General features: G+C 40.2%; 1 protein-coding gene across 4 annotated transcripts in view; it reads right to left on the reverse strand.

The window, feature by feature from the left end:
* Window positions 1-18,324, reverse strand: part of STK39 (serine/threonine kinase 39) — a 278,425-nt gene that overhangs the window by 166,398 nt on the left and 93,703 nt on the right. For all 4 annotated transcript variants that reach the window (XM_019656621.1, XM_019656624.1, XM_019656623.1 and 1 more), the window contains exons 6-10: window positions 12,390-12,499; window positions 12,041-12,142; window positions 9,785-9,918; window positions 1,929-1,977; window positions 1,761-1,826 (exon numbers count right to left, since the gene is read on the reverse strand). In XM_019656621.1, coding sequence (XP_019512166.1) covers window positions 1,761-1,826; window positions 1,929-1,977; window positions 9,785-9,918; window positions 12,041-12,142; window positions 12,390-12,499 — 461 coding nt within the window. The remainder of the gene's footprint in view (window positions 1-1,760; window positions 1,827-1,928; window positions 1,978-9,784; window positions 9,919-12,040; window positions 12,143-12,389; window positions 12,500-18,324) is intronic.

Consider the following 18,324-nt stretch of genomic DNA (forward strand, 5'->3'; position numbering starts at 1 on the left):
TTAGAAATCTACTGAAATTGTCCAGTTAAAACCAGGAGGAAAACATGCTGAGCAATACTGCAGAGGGAAGTGTGGCGAGATGTGGAGGGTGATTAGATGGGGCAGACAAGGAGGGACGCAGGTCTCAAACATAAAAATAACCCGTGTTCTAAGGCTGGGTGGCTCAGAAAGAACACAGCACAGGGAGGTTAGGTTGGGGAGGGAAGGCGAGCCCTTTGGAAACGGCCCTTGAGGGGCTGGCGCGTCACTTAACAAGGTGTGAGGCTGAGGCTCTGCAGAGAAAGCAGGCCTGGAAAACCCCTTCTCCAGGAACAGCTACAGGATGAGATCAGACGAAACTTCTAGCAAAAAAAGCAAAGACAAAAAAAGAAAAACAATGTTCTTTGTGGACACATACTGTACGAGCCGATGGCTTTCTAACAGCTTTTTTCCAACTCTGGCTGACGTTTTGGATAGCCGATCAAAAGAAATGCTCGACTCCAACACCGCAGGGAATCCCTCCAGGCTCCACCTTCAGCCTTCTCTATGAAGCCCTCGGACTCTGGTCACGGGCGTCTAGTTTCTGTTTCCTCACACTGAAGCTCCTGCTCTCTCTGCTGCCCCTGGAGATGTGCCACTCTGATGGACCATCTGCCAAACTTTCACTTGCCCCTCAGACATGCCACAGACCAACCTTGCTCAGGTCTCTGCTGTCAACACAGCAGCCGCCTACTCCTCGCCCAGGCCCACACCCCAAGAACCAGCCCACACACAGAAGTCTGCAGGTGAGGAAGCGGCATTCAGATACCTGTACACAGTGCACCATTTCTTAACATCTATTTAAAATCTATTTAAAACAATTCTAAAGCATTAGCTAAATGTGTTTCATACAAAATGTTTTAGAAAAGGTAATGTCTGAAAGTTAATATTCAAAGTTACTTCTAGGTAGGCATGATGAGATGCAATCATTAATGCATCAATTTGTCACTTGTATTTACAGAGCAGAGCACTCCGATTTGTATCAGCTTTCCCTGTCAACTGTAAAAAGGGGGGGGAAGGGACCTCCCTTTCTAAATCGGTAAATAATAAATATTTCTCATTACAAATATCTAATATAATTTTAAAACTGATCTAAACCAAACCAGAGGTTAAATTTTATTAGGTTTCAGACCATAATAAAATCAGTAATTATAGATAAATAAAACTCTGGATAAATAAATACACTCACACATACACATCATTTTCAAAATCTCAAAGCCAGAATGAAAAGTTTTTCAAGTAATCATTAATATAATTTCGTTAACAGAAAGTAGACTACAAAAGGGACCACAGGTCTTCTCTGAGGAAAAAAGCTATATCCCGCAGATATTCCAAATAACCATTAAAAACAAAAGTTTTGTTTTTCCTTTTGTCACTTCAAACTGCTTTAAAAAGCCAGTTCATCTTCTGTAAAACCCAAAGGAAAGATACTCAAGGATATTCCACCTTTCCAGTATTCAAAACTCGTGACAATCCCCTCCCTTCTGACCTTCTTTAAGTAAAGGGGATAAATGGAAAAATGAAATCCTTTGAGCATCACGTTGTTTCCACACCCAAACGCGTAAGAGCAAGCTGAGACAACCAAAAGTCAGACTGTAGTTATCTAAGTAATCACTAATCAGATAACCTCTAAATAACCAAATCCCAAGTATGTGGAACTCCCTTTCCTCTGTTTTCCATGGGTTTCACTTCCCTGGGTGGGGAGCAGCTCCGACCAGGTCAGCAGGGCTGATGGCACTTACCTTTTTGGCTCTTTGAGCTATGTCTGGTGTTCTTGTGAGCAGCTTCTCGATCAGGTATTCTCTGTTCTGCAAAACAAATATTCCCAACAGTTTAACATCAAATACGAGACATAGAAATTCATAGTGATTTCAAAATAGCAGATTTACTTGGGTTTTTAAGCATGTTACCTTGGCTTTCTGGAAGAATTTGCATTTTAAAAGTTCTGCTGCTGTGGGCCTGAAAGATCAATAATAAATTAGAGTTGAAACAATGACCACTCGATACATACACTGCCTTGATGAAACAACTTAATCCTAGAGTATTTCTGGAAGACTAGTTTTAGAAACAGCAAAACCAGACACTCAATTAATCACAAGCTGGCACCAAATAACACAGTGCCAATTTTCCAGTTCTTTCCAAACTCCTCTACTGAAAACACACAAGCTCCTCTAAGCTAAATATTTGGAGCATGATCAATTTTCCATCCCTCATCCTTACACTTCACTAAGTGAATTCAGTGTTTCTAAAAGATGGCAGATTACCACATCTGTAAGCTAAATTCCTGTATTTATTAAGAAGCCATACAAGCTGCATTATAACCCTGTCGAGAAACTACAGTCTACAGTGCTCTGTGATTCCCCAAGAGAGGCAGTGACTGCAAGGGGTCCATACGCCATGTATACAAGCTCTGTCTGCCCGCTGAGCAACCCCGTCTCAGGTGTACACTGACTATGGCTTTTCAGGGGAAGGTAAATGTCATGGTGATTAATAAAATGCAAATTCACTTAAAAGCATTACTGCATTGGTCTGAAGTTTCCTCACGGTGTCGTTTAACTTGTTCCTCTATCTTATATTTCCTATTAACTCAAAGTTAGGCCTGAAGGATTGACTCAGTTGAATCAAGCATTTGGGGTAAGAATGCTGCACAAATGATGCTATGCACGTCTTACTGCAGCACGTCAGAGGCACGTAATGGTAGGTGATTTCACAGGGGTGATGCTAAGTTTAACTGCTTGGTCCCCAGGCTCGAGATCTCTCCATTGTAAAGGTAGGTTTTCCCAACTGCAATTGGCAAGTAATCTGTTGGTAAGACTTTGGTATTATATGAATATCCTATTCCCCAAAACCTTTTACCTTACGGTTCCAGCATCTTTCCCTTAAATAATTATCATAGGAGGTGGCAGAATACTGATTTTCTACTTCTGTCATTCCTTCTATGTTTATTAACTGGCATTCTTCCATAAAGAATAGCTTCCTTCGTCGATAGTTCCTTCTAACAGTATCAGCAACGCAGAAAAAAAATTACATAAATGTAGACAGACTATAGGACAGTTCGGTAAGACAACTGACTTGATCTTCTCAAAAAGTCAGCATCAAAGAGGAAAAGCGGAGATGTGAGGGGGCTGTGCTAGATCTAGACGGACGTGAAGAAACATAAGCCCAAGTGCAACGCGTGGCCCTTGTTTGAATCTGTGTTTGAAAGGGAAGGAGGAGAAGTTACAAAAGACACTTGGAAATAATTAGAGATGCGTGAATATGCTAGGTATTAGACAAATTTAGGAAATTCCTGTTCACTTTCTTAGGTGTGGAAAAGTACTATGGTTATGTAGGAACAGGTCTCTACTTGTAGGGAATGCAAGCTGAAGTATCAAGTCTGTTACTTATTTTCAAACTGTTCAGCAAATAAAATGCAGACAAAAAGATACAGCAAATATGAAGAATGTTAATCATTGTTGAATCTAGGTGGTGGTATAGGAGTAAATGCACACAACTCTTTCATCTTTTCTGTATGTTTTAAATTTTTCATAATAAAAAAATGAGAGGAGGAAGAAAACCATTACTACGTATCATTAGGTATTCTCTCAGGCAATGATTAGCAAAGATACAAATAGTATTATGTTGAGAGGGGTGCAAGTTCAAAAGGAGCCCTCATATTTGAAGAGATTAAAAACTACTTCTTTGGAATCAGGAAGCTCCGTTAAAATGTTTCCAGGGACCAAACCTAAGTATATAAAAGAATTAGGAAACGTCACTAAGTACAACTATAGCCAAACTGTACCTCTACAGGGGCCCTAAACTGTATTTCTGTGCCAAGAAATTTGTTATTTAAATTGTTATTGCTTTTTTCCTCGGTTTCAAGTGGAACACTGGTTATAGGTACCTGAAACGAACCCTGCATGGCCATAGCCACTGCAATAAACAGCCGCTAATTGCTAATTGCTTTGAATAAATAAAGGTCTGAACAACAAGCGGGCCTCGTTTTGCATTTTGTATGCCATCTCCCTTGGTAAGCTCATTCAGATTCATGAATTTGTCCCTGGTTAAACAGGCACTAGAACTAAAAACAATACTGTTCTTTTACATGATTTAACTTTGGTTGTTATTTTAATGTATACTCTTACTGATCATCTGCAATGTTTTTAGCCTCCAGCTACTCCAAATCCATCCTTTCATTCTCTCAGTAAATATTTATTGAGCATCTACTGTATTTGTCAGGCATTATGCCAGATGCTAGACATATTATAGTGAATATGGCAGCTATAAATATTGCCTTCAGCAACTTACATCTAGCAGATAAGAGCGTGTGATGCTAGACTGTAAGGGGAGCATCAGAACAGTGAAACACTTGTGAATTTTGTGTGGGTGGAACTGTGTTCTCTCTACTGAGAGGACATGTAGAAGAACCATTCATCACACAATGGACTGAGCAAGATTTGGTTCCTCACAACATGAAACAAAATCTTTTAAAAAACGAGAGGCATACAAAATAACTTAGGTTAAATTTTGCAAAAGTGAAAGGAAACCTAAGAAAATCAAGATGACGAAGGAACCCAACGCCACTGTTTTGGCTGGAACCCTCACCGCGCCTGGCCAATATAGTTACAACAGCCTCCCCTCTAGTCTCTCTGCCACTTCTCTCGTCTTCAGTCCATCATCCACACTGCTCCCAAGCAGGCTTCTAAAAAGTCCCAATTTCTTATCCATCCTAATGGATTTCAGCAGCCTGAGAGACCATGACTTCTCCATCCTCATTTCCCATCATATCCCACGTGAACTCTATCCCACATGAACTACAATGATGTTCTCGCCAAAGTCTTGCTCTCTCATGACAAAGCACACACTGCTTTTCTTGCTTTAAAATTGTTTTGTAAATAACAGGAACACCCTTGTTTATAGGTCAAGAACCAATTGAAGTGTCAGTCAGTCATCTTCATAGATACTCCTCCCAACTCCTCCAAGTCTAATTCACTGCTCCTTGCTTGGTGCTCAGACACGAATCCACCCACACTCGCCTTCTGTAACTATCTGTTCCTCTGTCTCCCCGCCTCCACCCTGCTAGATTGTAAGGCCTTCCAAGACTGGGACACACAGTATTCACTTTTGTATACCCAATGCCTAGCACAGGCTGGAAAACAGCTACAGCTCAATTTCATACCACAATCAAATATGGGATAAAAGTGATGCTACTAGACATTTGGACACAGGACTACAACCCCTAGAGCTGGTTTTAGTCAGCACTTAAAGTCTAAGCATCTGTTCAACATTCTGAGGAATAGCAGAATGGCGTCATAAAATAAGACTCGTGCTGGCCCTACCTCCACCCCACCCCACTCCCCCGCAAAAAAAGGAAAGGAGGAAAGTCTGTATACAGTGAACGCACTGAGGTGGAAAGCCAAAAATGTCTGTCTCTCCTCTGCACCCCACTCCTGCTCTGGCCCACTATGAGTCAAGTGTAGGACTAGTATAGAGAGAAGGCTGGGAAATGTCAGCTATACCTTGAGATTCAGGGCTGGGAAAATACTTTTCCTTCCCCAGCAAGGTCATTTCCATGGTAACCGAAATTGTAAAGGGGAAAGGCACGCTACGGAGAAAACGCCGTTCTCTGCACGCCCCTCTTAGCCTTCATCAATAATACAAACACGCAATGACAGAAGAACAGAGAAGTTGTTTAAGGAAGTCACATTCTTTTTCTATAGGCTTAATATTTATGTTAAATAATAGGCAATTTCTACTCTATACAGAGAACAACTAAATAGCAGGTCCTTTTGGTGCTCGAATTAGATCAAGTGTCTATAGCTTTGGAGTGGAATCCTACAAACTAACTCCATAAGAAAGTACAGAAAAATGGAACTGGTAAGAATGAGGAAAATTAGAAAGGGGAGAAAGTGACGGAAGGTATGAAAAAATGAAGCGTGTACTGCCCACCTGACTTTAGTTTTTTGTGTGTTTTGTGTGTTTGTTTTAGTTTTATGCCATAGCAACTGCCAGGGCAGGGTTAATGTGGAACTCTCTGTGCTGCCTGCCACTTGGTTAAGCACGACAGGAGAAAGAATTCTGCAAGCACAGGTATGTTATGTCCTACATGGCCACTATCAGTTATCCGGCAATACAATGCAGTATAAATACAAACACTGCTTTACAAGAAATGTTACACCAGCAACCAAAACAATGGTCCCAGCTTTGAATGATGATTCAATTTTAAATCCTTAAAAACAATGCAATAGTCTGCAAGGATCAACATTCTCAGAAGAAAATCTCTTCAAGGATTCAGTTAATACATATGGATGAATCCAAGTCCACTGAGACTTAAAATAATTTTCAAAAGATTTAGGATGAAAATGACACAGTTTAAACAGTTCTAACAATTTGCATGATAATTCCTAATTGCTCACTGACCTCAGGCAGAGCTGCATTTCTCACCTTCCCTCTCCCCCAAAAGGAAATATTCCAGTTTAATTCGTTTCTAATGGATTTAGCTATGTAACATGCACCCCTTTGTTGCCCAAAGAAAATGCTGGTTCCTTTTATAGTTACCAACCATAGAAAGCTTGTAATCTACAAGATTAAGGCTCATTTTTTAAAGAAATAGCAAAATGTTCTGCTGCTATGCAAATATAAGTAACTCTCCGTCTGTGCCAATGCAGAGCACAGACTTGAATGAGGCAAACAGCTCCAACAGCCCAGCTTTCTTGTTTTGGGAAAGTTTCAGGAGCTCTCAAGGTTGAAGGAAAGCATATCTCCTTCTCAGCTGGCCTGAGGGCTCCTGCACAGGAATGAATGTGTCCTGGTCACTGTTTCCCTGTGGTATGCTTTCATTCATCCTAAAAATCCTAAAAAGGTACTTTGCAAGACCAGGGTTTGGGTACCACTGAACCGCTTTCAGATTGCAAGTATATGATCTATATGCCAGCAACAGAAATAAATATAAAGTATCAAAAATCTTGCATTCGCTCCTCAACCCACTCAAATCTGGTTTGTTTCTGAAACTCTTTCCAATGAGTCCAAATCATTCCCAAGTTGCTAGCACCCAACTGTCTCTGGTAATTCAAGAAATACCATTGAGTATGTAAGACAGACCAGACACTATGGATAAAATGGTACAAGGATGCGTGTCATGGGTTCTCCTTCTCAAAAACGTACAAACTCATGAGGAAATCGGATATGCAAGTAAATATATGTAGACAGTGTGATAAATGCTACAGAGACATGTATCCAACATAGGGTAGGAAAACTAAAATTTCCAAAAATTCCATTTGGCCAGGAAGGAAAGGCAAATAATGAATGGTAATCCCAATTTCTTGAATATTTAGGAACCCTCAGGCACTGTGCTATATCCGTTTTAAGTGTATTATTTTATCCTCAAAGCAATCCTATGAAGCTGGTATTATTAGGCCCGTTTACAGAAAAGGAAGCTAAGTCATGGTGATGATGATAAAATAGAGCCTGGAATCTCACCCAGAAGTATCTCACTTGAAGAAGATGGAGCCTTTGAACTGTGTGTTAAAAGAGCGGAGGAAGGGAGACAGCGTAAGGGGAAGAACCCTTGGTTGATGTAAGCAAGGCAGAGAAGCAAGAAATACTCCTTTCTCTCAACTGTGCAGCAATGAAATGTTTGCTTATTCACTCAGTGATGCATACATATTTTACATAATTAGGTAATTAAACAATATTGCCTTTTTTTTCCATTCTCACATTTCATGAAGCCTTTTCTCCCAAGCTTCATCATCCATGTCTTTTCATTAAGAAAGAGTCACGTGGGAAGTGTGTGTGCCACTAACATTCTCTGTTACTATAAAGAATAACTACACAATAGTGAGCGTTTATGTTACAGAGAAAACATCTAAAAGAAGTCCTCAAACTATTAATACTTTGTAGATCGATAATGTTACTGAGAGAGTAACTTGAGGGAAAGACTGTAAAAAATATGAGTGTGTGGCTCTTTGCTAGAAAAATGTTTTTGGATGGAGTAGTGGGAACCTGATATTTGAGCTCGTATATTAAATGAAACCCGGAAAGACTTTTAAGATTGTTAAGAAATAAGGATGGTTTGTTAAATATCATGTGTGATGATCTAATCTGGTTTATTTTGACCAAATTACAAATCTCCCAAAGAAAGATATTGTTATATCATTAAGTACACTAGCAATTCTACCCTACAGACTCATTTTCTGAAAGAATTGGAATGGCATAACATTACACATCACCACCACTAGGTGGGATCTCAACTGGTTCAAGAATCACAAAGATCATTCATTTAGTGATAGATAACCCAGTGCTAACTGGGAAGACAAGTACTTCTCTCATTGGGCTTTATAGGATTAAATTGTTTCTTTGGTGATGTCAAAAATCTATGTTTGGAGATGATGCCAAATACAGGGGAAAGCAAGCAAGGGTTGCAGAATAAAATCAGAATCTAAGAGTATTTTCACCCAACGGGAAAGTGAAGAAGTAATCTTAGTGAAAGATCAGTATAGCGTCAGAGAAAACAAACCCTACGCATCAAATATAAAGGGCAACGGCGGGTGTTTAAGCAGAAACAATCTACAGGTGTGAAAATAATCATCCCTTCCACAAGAAAAAGTTTCAAAATTCTTAACAGCAAACATTCTTTGGACTTAGCTCTATGAGACAGATGAATGATACAGAAAATATTCAAGGCAAATTCAGTAAAATGTAAAGGCATGAAGAGGGCAGCTACAAAGAATGGGCAAAACAATGGAAACTGTGTTTAATGTTGAGAAGGGTAGACTCCTCAAACAGTAGATTATCATGTAAAGGTAAATGGCTTAAGTTTCATAAAGAATTTAAGATAAGAATAAAGGAACCCTTCAAAAAGCAGGGTTCTTCCCTGAAAAAGAAACTTTTAGAAGAGAAGCCAGTTTTTACATTTTAAAATGTAAGTGTCAAGTTGGACCCGAGGGTGATGAAGACAGCAGGTACCTTCTCAGAGTCCTTCTCCAGGTCTGTCATCTACGACCACTGTATATTAGGATGGTGCCACACACAACCAAGCCCTACAAAGGGACTCGACCCAGGCCAGGCCTGTGTGTGGTTCACATCAATAACATTCTCCTTTAAGTGACAAAGGACACCTGCTCTATTATCACCACTGGGGATATTTCAAAGTCACAGAAATTAAGATGGGAGAAACAAACTCAGAAAACAAAACACAGTGCAGTGCAGGGCAACTGACCAAGAATAAAGAGGAAATTCTAAAGTTAATTTAAAACAGTTTGCTTCTGTTTATATGATTAATGTTTCTAATGTAAAAATCTTAATCTTCTTTACTGATAATCTTTTAAACAGTACAAACAACTTGTTCTGCAGCTAAAAGGAAGCTCATGCAAAATTCAATAGCTCTGCCTGGTTTAGACTGGAGCTAGCAGGATATTCAAATCCTGAGAGGTCAGCTCAACCTACACAGTGCAGAATATTAGCACAGCTTCCGAATGCACCACTGCCAATTACTTTTGATTTCTGTTTTACTTCATTTCCTTTATGACAAAGCCCACACCTAACAAGCACAGTGAATCTTATTAACACTAAAATTTTCCTCTGCGTCTCCCCCATCCTTACTCACTCATTTCCCTTTCAGACCCATGCAGTCTTCCACTAACAGGCTGGCAATCTGGGGGCCAGGGCAGGGTTTCCCTTGAACTAGAAGTGCTTTGCAGGCGCCCTCACACAGCCTTTCCCCATCCACAAACCAAGCTTTGTCATGTCTCAAACCAGGTCAATAACTCATCCACCGAGTTCGACATACCTTTTAGAAGGATCTTTCTGAAGACACAGTGAAAGTAATTTTCTAAAGGACTTGCCGTACTTTTTCATCATTTCCTTATCCTCTACTCCTGTTTCTAAAGTGGGCGGATCATTTTGCAAAGTCAACATTAACACCTGCAGCAGAAACAAACACAGCATTAGACCCTCAGTATAGCAGTTGCTACAACTGAGTTTTTAATTTTTCACAAAAGTATCAAAGACCAACCTTGATTAGGTAACAAATGTGTTTTCCTATGATTTTAACTTTCCAGAAAGTGTGTATTGAAAGTATTCATTTCCCTCTGCTAATTGGTTCAAGCGCCCTTTAACCTTTCTGTTATTCCATTGACAGAACTTACAAGATCTGCTCTATGTGTTAAGAATGATCTCCCAAAGCAACGAGGACAGAGTTCCCTGGGAACTGGCTCTCACAGAGCCTCCAGGAGCACGTAGCTCCAGCTCGGGCTTCGTGAAGACTGGGGCTCTGGCTGGGAAACAGGGTGGTGGAGGGGAGAGAGCGAGGGCCAGAGCAGTAGTGAATGTTCATGTGTACAGGTCATTCATGAGCAAAGAACCGTCTGTACTCAGGTCTCTGTAACATTACCAACCCTAAAAATAAATCCCAACGTCCCAGGAGGTAACACATGAGTTCCTTTTTTTTTTTTTTTAATGAAAAAACATACAGAAAATTGCTTAAAGACTTGACAAAACTGCGAGAGTGAAAGACACTGGAAGATAGCCAGAGCACAGCTGAATTGTTAAAAACTATAACCGGAGCAAAAGGCCATGCTACTCTTGGAGGGGGACAAAACAAAATCAAAATAGAGCTTCGGATTAAAAAGGTAAAAATTCCACTCTTTCACACTAACATTAAAATTACTTGCTTAAAAAAAAAAGAACGTGTAGTAAATTATTGATCTATAAGATGAAAAAACCTCATTAATGCATAAATCTGCCTTAATTTATGCAAATGCTATACATGCCAAGACTCTTTTCAAACACTTTCAGATGTGTGAATAGATGAAGGATTAAAGTGACAGTTTATTGTTTGTGGAGGATAATAGCAAACAGAAGAAAGTGGGGAGAACAATAAAGTCTGAAGAAAAGTCCTGCAGGACTTCAGGCTAGGCTTAGCAATGTGACTTTGGATTCAGGTGGGAAACACTAAGTAGGAAAAGAGAGAAAACAAGAAAGAAGAAAAAATAATAAAGAAAAACTAAATGGAAGAAAAAGTCCTCAGAGTCGCTTAAGTGCTTTTCCTCCGAAAGATCACTTTAATCGTTTACACCTCAACATACTAACAAAATCAGGTATGCATACACACATACACAGCAAACCCTTTATGATGTTAAAAATATATATAAAAATATATAGACAGAAACAATGTAATGAACTATACTAAAACCTTAACAGTGATTATCTGTGGTTGCTGAGTTCATGGATGATTTTCTTCTTTATTCTTATGTGTACTTCAGATTTTCAAAAATAATGATGTATTAACTTTTTAATCAGTAAAATTATTTAAATTTTTTTATCCTCAGGTTTTTTTTTTAATCTTCCTAACTTTTCCAATATTTTCCTAGGAAAAAGTTGAAATGGGCCATATTCTCTGTAAAAATACCTTCATAATTTCCACTCAACTATTTCAGCCTCAAAACAAAATCCAGTTGGGTCAATTAGCCCAGATACCACTATCTCAAAAACTAAGAGAAATAATGATGCAGGCCAGTTACAAGAAGAACAAAAATCTTAAAATAGTATCCAAATATATGTTATTTCCTAAAAATCTTGGGCTCACTTATTTCAAATGAGTCACCCATATGACACTATGAAAATGGGTGAAATGCTATAGACCACTTAAAAAATAAAAAAAGGCCTAAAAACTTGGGAAATCCATTTGCAAAGATGATATCACTATAATCTATTTTTAGATTTTCCTTCGGGGGGCTGGGAACATTCTGCTATCAAAAGAGTAATGGCTAGCATTTGTCACAGCTATCAACCTCCATCGACCAATCTGATCACATTCTTTAGTCAGCTCTGTGCTAAGAATGTAAAGCAAGTTTCAAAGCTGGGCATTCTACTACTTTAGTCCTATTCTGTCCAACGAGAACATCGGAAAACATTTAATTTGGCTGCATTCCTCCATTAAGTCTCCTCAGGTCTAAGAGAAAAATGACTATGTTTAAGAGAACTACAGAATAGATCCCATTAAACCATATTTCAAACCCGACATATCATTTCAAATAGTAATTACTTTCATAGGAGGATATTTGTGATAAGGCGCTGCTCCTGTTGCTAATTCAATGGCAGTTATTCCAAAACTCCACATGTCAGCCTTGAAGTCATAGCCTCTCACCTAAGAAAGGAACCAAGAAAAAACACAATTATAAAGCAGGCATGTTACATATCCTGAGGTCCATAGTACGCCGGAAGTCCACAGCTGTGTATACACGATTTGATATTAGTTTGCTAAGATCCAGCAATCAGGAGTTAAACCTTAGTTACATGGTGTATTCTAGTAAAATGATTTGAATGAAATGTTAGTGTATTAATGATACACTGTACTATGCCAATGAAAACATCACTTCTTTTTTATTTTTTACCTGTTCCATGACTTCAGGGGCCATCCAACATGGGGTGCCAACAAATGTTTTTCTTACTTTATTCCGGGTAACATCACCCCCTGTTGCTAAGAATGCACTTACCCCAAAATCTGAAAGGAAAAGAAAAAATCAGCCTTATTTTATGTAAGACATGATTGCTTACAAATTTTGACCTTATCAACATCTCTTTTCCTGCTGATCTTTACAAAGGTGATGAATTGTCCCAGACGCCATGGGACTCTCTCAGGTAAACAGGGCAGTCCTGCCATCCACCGTCCCCCACATTCTAGAGAACACCACCATGGTAATGTGTCAGGAGGCCACCAGTCCAAAAGTTCGGCATACCAAGTTATGTTTCCCACCAAAAAGGTACCAAAAATCATAACGAACCGCAAATGATTACATCAATAAAAATATAAACACATTCCCAAATCTCTAAATATAAAGGATCTTAGCTCTTAGCTAAGATTCATTTTAGAAAATAATTCATAAGAAAAAGCACTGGAGGCAGTAAAACTAGTATGTGATGTAGTTTCTTTTGATGTTTTCCTTTTATTATGATTATTTTCTAGCCTCTTTAATTCCGTGTCATCAATGTTTGGGGAGCGGATTTTGTTTTACATGAGGGATGAGTAACATCTACCTTCCACATTCCCATGCCTTCGCTTAAACAGTGTTCTCTAACACCTTAGCCAAAATCAGATTGGCAAGTCCTCAAACCCAGGGACACAGCGCCGGCATGCCCAGGTTTACCTCCACGTAGCAATCAACACAAAGGAAAAGCTCCAACAGAAACGGTTGTTTATTTTTCCAATGTTTGCTTTCTGGGTAATTTTCCTAGGTATAGATGGAATGGAGTAGAATGGGGTAAAACTGTTCTTAACATTTCATTTTATACCGTAAGTTCTTTTTAGTGAGAAAATGAATTAACTAGGCATATTGTATATGCATACTTTCATATATGTAAAAATGGTGTTTGTACGTGACAGTAGAGAAGGGGATACCTAATGATTTTTACTAAGGTTAAAATTAGTTAATAAGTACCAACTTCTTAGGGCTAGTATAGACCTACCAGTAAGCTAACTCAGGGACAGCTGGATGGTAAGCTGGTAAATAGTAATAAAAAAGGGGGTAGTCAACACCTCAAAACACTGCAGTGTGAGCCCCTTCAAACTGCTCTCATCATTGTCCTTTGCTGGTCCCCTTTGCTGACTGCCAGGATGACAGCAATTACTACAGAACAACGTCAAGTACAAAGCAAAGTCAAAATGTATTAGCATTTGCTCTAGGTCTACAATATTAAGGTATTAAGAACAGTATTGAAGTTGACTATTTCATTTTATTTACATTAAAATTTACTCAACTCCCAATGGATTTCAAACAAACAAAAGGAATAAAAATTGACAAATGGAGTCTTTGTTTCAACTGCTACTCTCATATTAATATTGAGAAGTATATTTTTAAATGCTATATAATTTAATTTGCACAAATGTGCCAAACTTTAAAACTCTTTGAATTTTTATACTGTTGTCAGAAAAATGAAGCCTTGTGAAAAAAATCTCTGGAACCCATGAGCCAGTCTCCTGCAGGGAGAAAGAGATAAAGTTCATTCTCTTATAGAAGAGCTAGATGAATTGAATCATTTGTCTGGCTGAGGAAAAGACAATATGATATGGCTTTCAAAAATATTAATTTCAACTTAATTTATATTTCTGAAAAGAAGTTCAACAATAAATCCAATATTCCATTTTTATTAAAATAATTTTGTAACATGATATTATATAAATACATATCTGTAAATAATTAAAGATATAGGTAAAAGTTGCTTTAAGGAAAAATAGATTATGTATCTTAAATGCAGTTGCAGCAACCCCAAAGTCTCTTCCTAAAAAATATAATCCAGATTAAAAAATCCATATTTAATATTAGATTTGTTTAATTCCTTAAAAACAACATCTGATTACATTAGACCTTTTTAAAGCTGCAAAATAGCTGAGAAAGATGTATAGCAGCAATTCATCACTGACGATACCCCTTCAATATATCTTTCATGATTCACATATTTATTCATAGCCTCCACTTAGAACACTCACTTTTAAAGTCATAAACAGATGGTTAAACATCTTTAAAGCTCAAAACAAAAATCCCACAAGCAGAAAACACCCATCTTAACATCTACTCACCCTTACGACTACAGAATAAATACACAATTGACTCCTATTTATGGCTAATGTGTAGACAGGGGGACTTATATGTACGGAGAAAGAGAACATTTTGACCTAAGTACATAGTGTGCTTGTGTAAACAGGAAAATTGGTATATTGTGTGGAGACAGCTTACATATGACAGTGAGAAGGTGGCGGAGTGTAACAGTGAAAAGCATCCTTGTTTCCTAAGGGGCACATCTATATAGCCAAAGGGCGTGGGGCCAGATGCACTTGAGTCAGAAACCATGAACATTTCTCTGGAAACAAGGAATCAAAGGCTACACATAAAGTTAGCCAGCCCATCTTCCCATCTCCAGGAATAACTGCATCTCACCCTAGAAAGAATGCTGTCATCCTGGTAGCTTTTGAAATCTGTCACGTCTCTCCGTCCCCACTGCCCCTGCCTTGGGTTAAGCCAAGATTCCTGTGGCAGCCCCCTAAGTCACCACCTCCCTGCCTTCTCCAGAGCCATTCTCCAGCAACCAGACCTGACTCCTCCTAAAAGTATTTAAAGGCACTTTGCTTCCCCGGGATAAAAAATCCCTCAGCACAACATGCAAATTTGACTGCCTCGCCTCTCCTGCCTCATCTACCACGGCTCCCAAATGCAGACCTTCAACTTCAGCCCTGCTCACCTGCTTCCTTTCCCCCCTGAATCCATCACCACCCTTGCCCTCCCCGGTGCTTTCTTTGCTCCAATGCTGTCAGCATCCAGTCCAGTCCACACTGCCCCCTCTACTAGGTGTATGGTCATCAGCAGAGGACATACTCTTGTCCTTATTAATGACAAAAGCATCTTTGGCATCCTGACTCTTGGTGCCTTGGGGTTTTTTCACAGCCCTCCTCATGCCAGAGTGTGGTTCGTTTCATATGCACCCACCATCACCTTTGCCTCATTTGTGGTGTGCTATTTAAGTAACTTTGGGAATTGTCTTATTTTGATATGTAAAGGCTAAACTTTAAGAAGCTTCCACCATGTAGCTACCCGATTTGGAGAGTGGCACATCCTCTAGGAAATAGCACAGCCCTAACTGGCAAGGGTGGACATCACAGTGGTTAGACCAAAGACTGGGCTATTCCTAGCCGTGTGACCCAGCCAGGCACTTAACCTTTTTGAGCTTTTGCTTCCTTATCAGCCTTCTTGGCTATGCCTAGTTTTATATTACTTTCACATTTATTACACTCTCCTACTTCTTTTCACCATGTATGCTTTACAATGACTGTTAAGTAGATCAATAAGCTACTGTTCTCTGCCTTTAAAAAAAACGAGGAAACTAGGCTGAGCAATAACATTTTTACAGTGGTAAATATAAAATATGAGAAAGATATGTTTCCTGACCTTAAAAACATTACCATCTAGGAGGGAGAAGATATGAAACAATAAACAATGTGTAAAGTCAAACGCTTCACCATGCATCTCCGTAGGGAAGAGATGAGGTGGGATGGTAATAGCTATGAGAGACTACCTCCAAGCGGGCCTTGGACTTGGCCTTGAATATGAAGTTAAGATTTGGACAGGCAAGCCTAAAAGGAAATGGCATTCCAAAGAAACAGCATGAGCAAAGCACAATGTTGAGCCAACAAGAAAAACCGTCTGACAGTTGCAAGGGCAAAAAACGCCAAGTACCTACAGGGGCCAGGCAAGGCTATAAAGCCACGGTTCTCAATCTGTGGGTCGCGACCCCTTTGGGAATCGAACGACCCTTTCACAGGGGTCGCCGGGTACTCGTATGTGGATGTATCTGCATGTGGGCCTGGAGACAGATAGAGGAGCGGTGTCTCGGTTCCTAAGACCATCGAAAATATGTGTTTTCCGATGGTCTTAGGCGACCCCTGTGAAAGGTTGAGAACTGCTGCTATAAAGGGGAGGGGGTTCTGAAAAACAACAGCCCAATCTCAGTGATGAAGGGCACCTGACACTTGGCCTCAGCATCGGGAGACGTGTGGAAGTGCTAGGCCCTTCCAGGAGCCCATTCTCAGTGCCCTCCGCCCTGGGTCTAAAGCAGGCTTCTGCTATTCAGCTGGAAAAGAAAAACTGCCATAGAGGAAGATAGATCTGGTGTTGCAGATGTCCCACGTCTCCCAGGGAAAGCCAAACATCAAGATCTTCATGGAAAAGCTCTCTCTTTTTGTTGTTGCTGCAATAAATTCATTTTTTGTTTAAGTGGAAAAGCAATATAAAGCAAGTCTGCCTGCCTGATGGAGCCTGCAAAACCAGTCTGCCAACTGCGTTGTCATGTTTAAAATGGACTAAAATACCCTGACATACACCACGCGATAGTGTTGTGACACTACAACCCAGGCAGTCAACTGGCATGGTGACCCAGGATGCCAGAGGCAGCTGCTGGAAGGGCTTCTGTTATCCGTAGCTAAGTATAGATAAGTATGGGCCAGGTGAATGCCCCAAAGGGGCTGTTACCTGGGAAAAGAGTCACCTGTTGACAGGCATGATGCACGTTAGAAACGGGCTTTCAGTGGTGAAAGTGAAGGCAGTTAGCACACAGACAGTAGCTAAAATATTTCAGATAGACTCCCCTCTCTTGCATGAATAGAAAGAATCCAGCGAGGCCCAAGTGTAAGCTAAGTCCCTAACCAGTTTTCTATCTATCCCGTTAGCTTCTAGATGCCAAGGACAAGTGCACAAGAAAACTGCATCTGCAGTTTGACGTGTCTGCTTCGAGTGAATGTTCATTCACCTAGAAGCACAGAGAGCAGGGATTTCCTTGAGCTCACAGAACAAATTTTGAGGCTTCCTTGGGGGCTTGTTTGCTAATGACTGGCAAAATTTGGTCTCAAACTTGTTTTCCTTAAAACCTGGGAGTGACATTGTGGCTGAGCAGCCAACCCCCACCAACCCCAAACATCTACAACATCTATCTGTGAAAAGGAACCTGAGTTGCACATAAAAAAACTGGCTTGAATCAATTCAACATTTGATAGTTGAGAGCTTCCTAAAATGTATTCAAAATGGGTTACAGCAGATAATGATCCCTTCAGACCTCCAAGAGGCTGGCTGGGGGCTGGGGGCTGGACACCGGGGGCCACCATAGCTGCAGGGGCCTCTGGTAGTTCCTTACTAGCAGCAGCCTCTTTGCCCCCAAGGCCATGATCCAGAGAGGCATGGAAGCACTGAAACTGTTAGGAAGCTTAACCACAGAGTCCAAGCATGGGCCGGTGTACTCAGAACTAAACGTGTCAATCTCCTCTTTGCTGGTAAGTCCTAGGTACCCTCCCCACGCCCTCTTCTCTGGAGGAGAGAAGGATAGCGCAGGCCAGAGGAAGTCAAGGCTTCCACGGTTACAGAGTCAGAGGCACACCTCTTCCAACTGCAATCCAGACTCCTGATTCCATCCAGGTGAATCTTCCTAAAGTGCAGTTCCCATTAGCACCCGGGACTACTGTTGTGCTCTCTCTAGTGAAGAGGAAAACTGGGGGAAAGTAATGGTGCAGAAGTATTCAGGAAAGGAGGAAGACTAGAGGTGGGCAAGATCGCAACTACAGCCCAGGAGTGAGATCAACAGGGGCCTGTATTTGAATAGAGACTCTGGAAATGAATAGACAAATTCTTAAGAAAAATATGATGGTGTAGTGGCTACTGGAATTGAAAAAGAGGAGAGAATTAAAAATAAAGATTAAACGATTTGCCGAAGACCACACAGCAAGTTCCTGAGGGTCTGAATAAGAGCCACAGTCCTTCACAGAGGAGTGAGCCGCTTAGCCTCCGTCTC

Source organism: Hipposideros armiger, unplaced genomic scaffold, assembly GCF_001890085.2.
Source record: "Hipposideros armiger isolate ML-2016 unplaced genomic scaffold, ASM189008v1 scaffold_263, whole genome shotgun sequence".
NCBI lineage: Eukaryota > Metazoa > Chordata > Mammalia > Chiroptera > Hipposideridae > Hipposideros > Hipposideros armiger.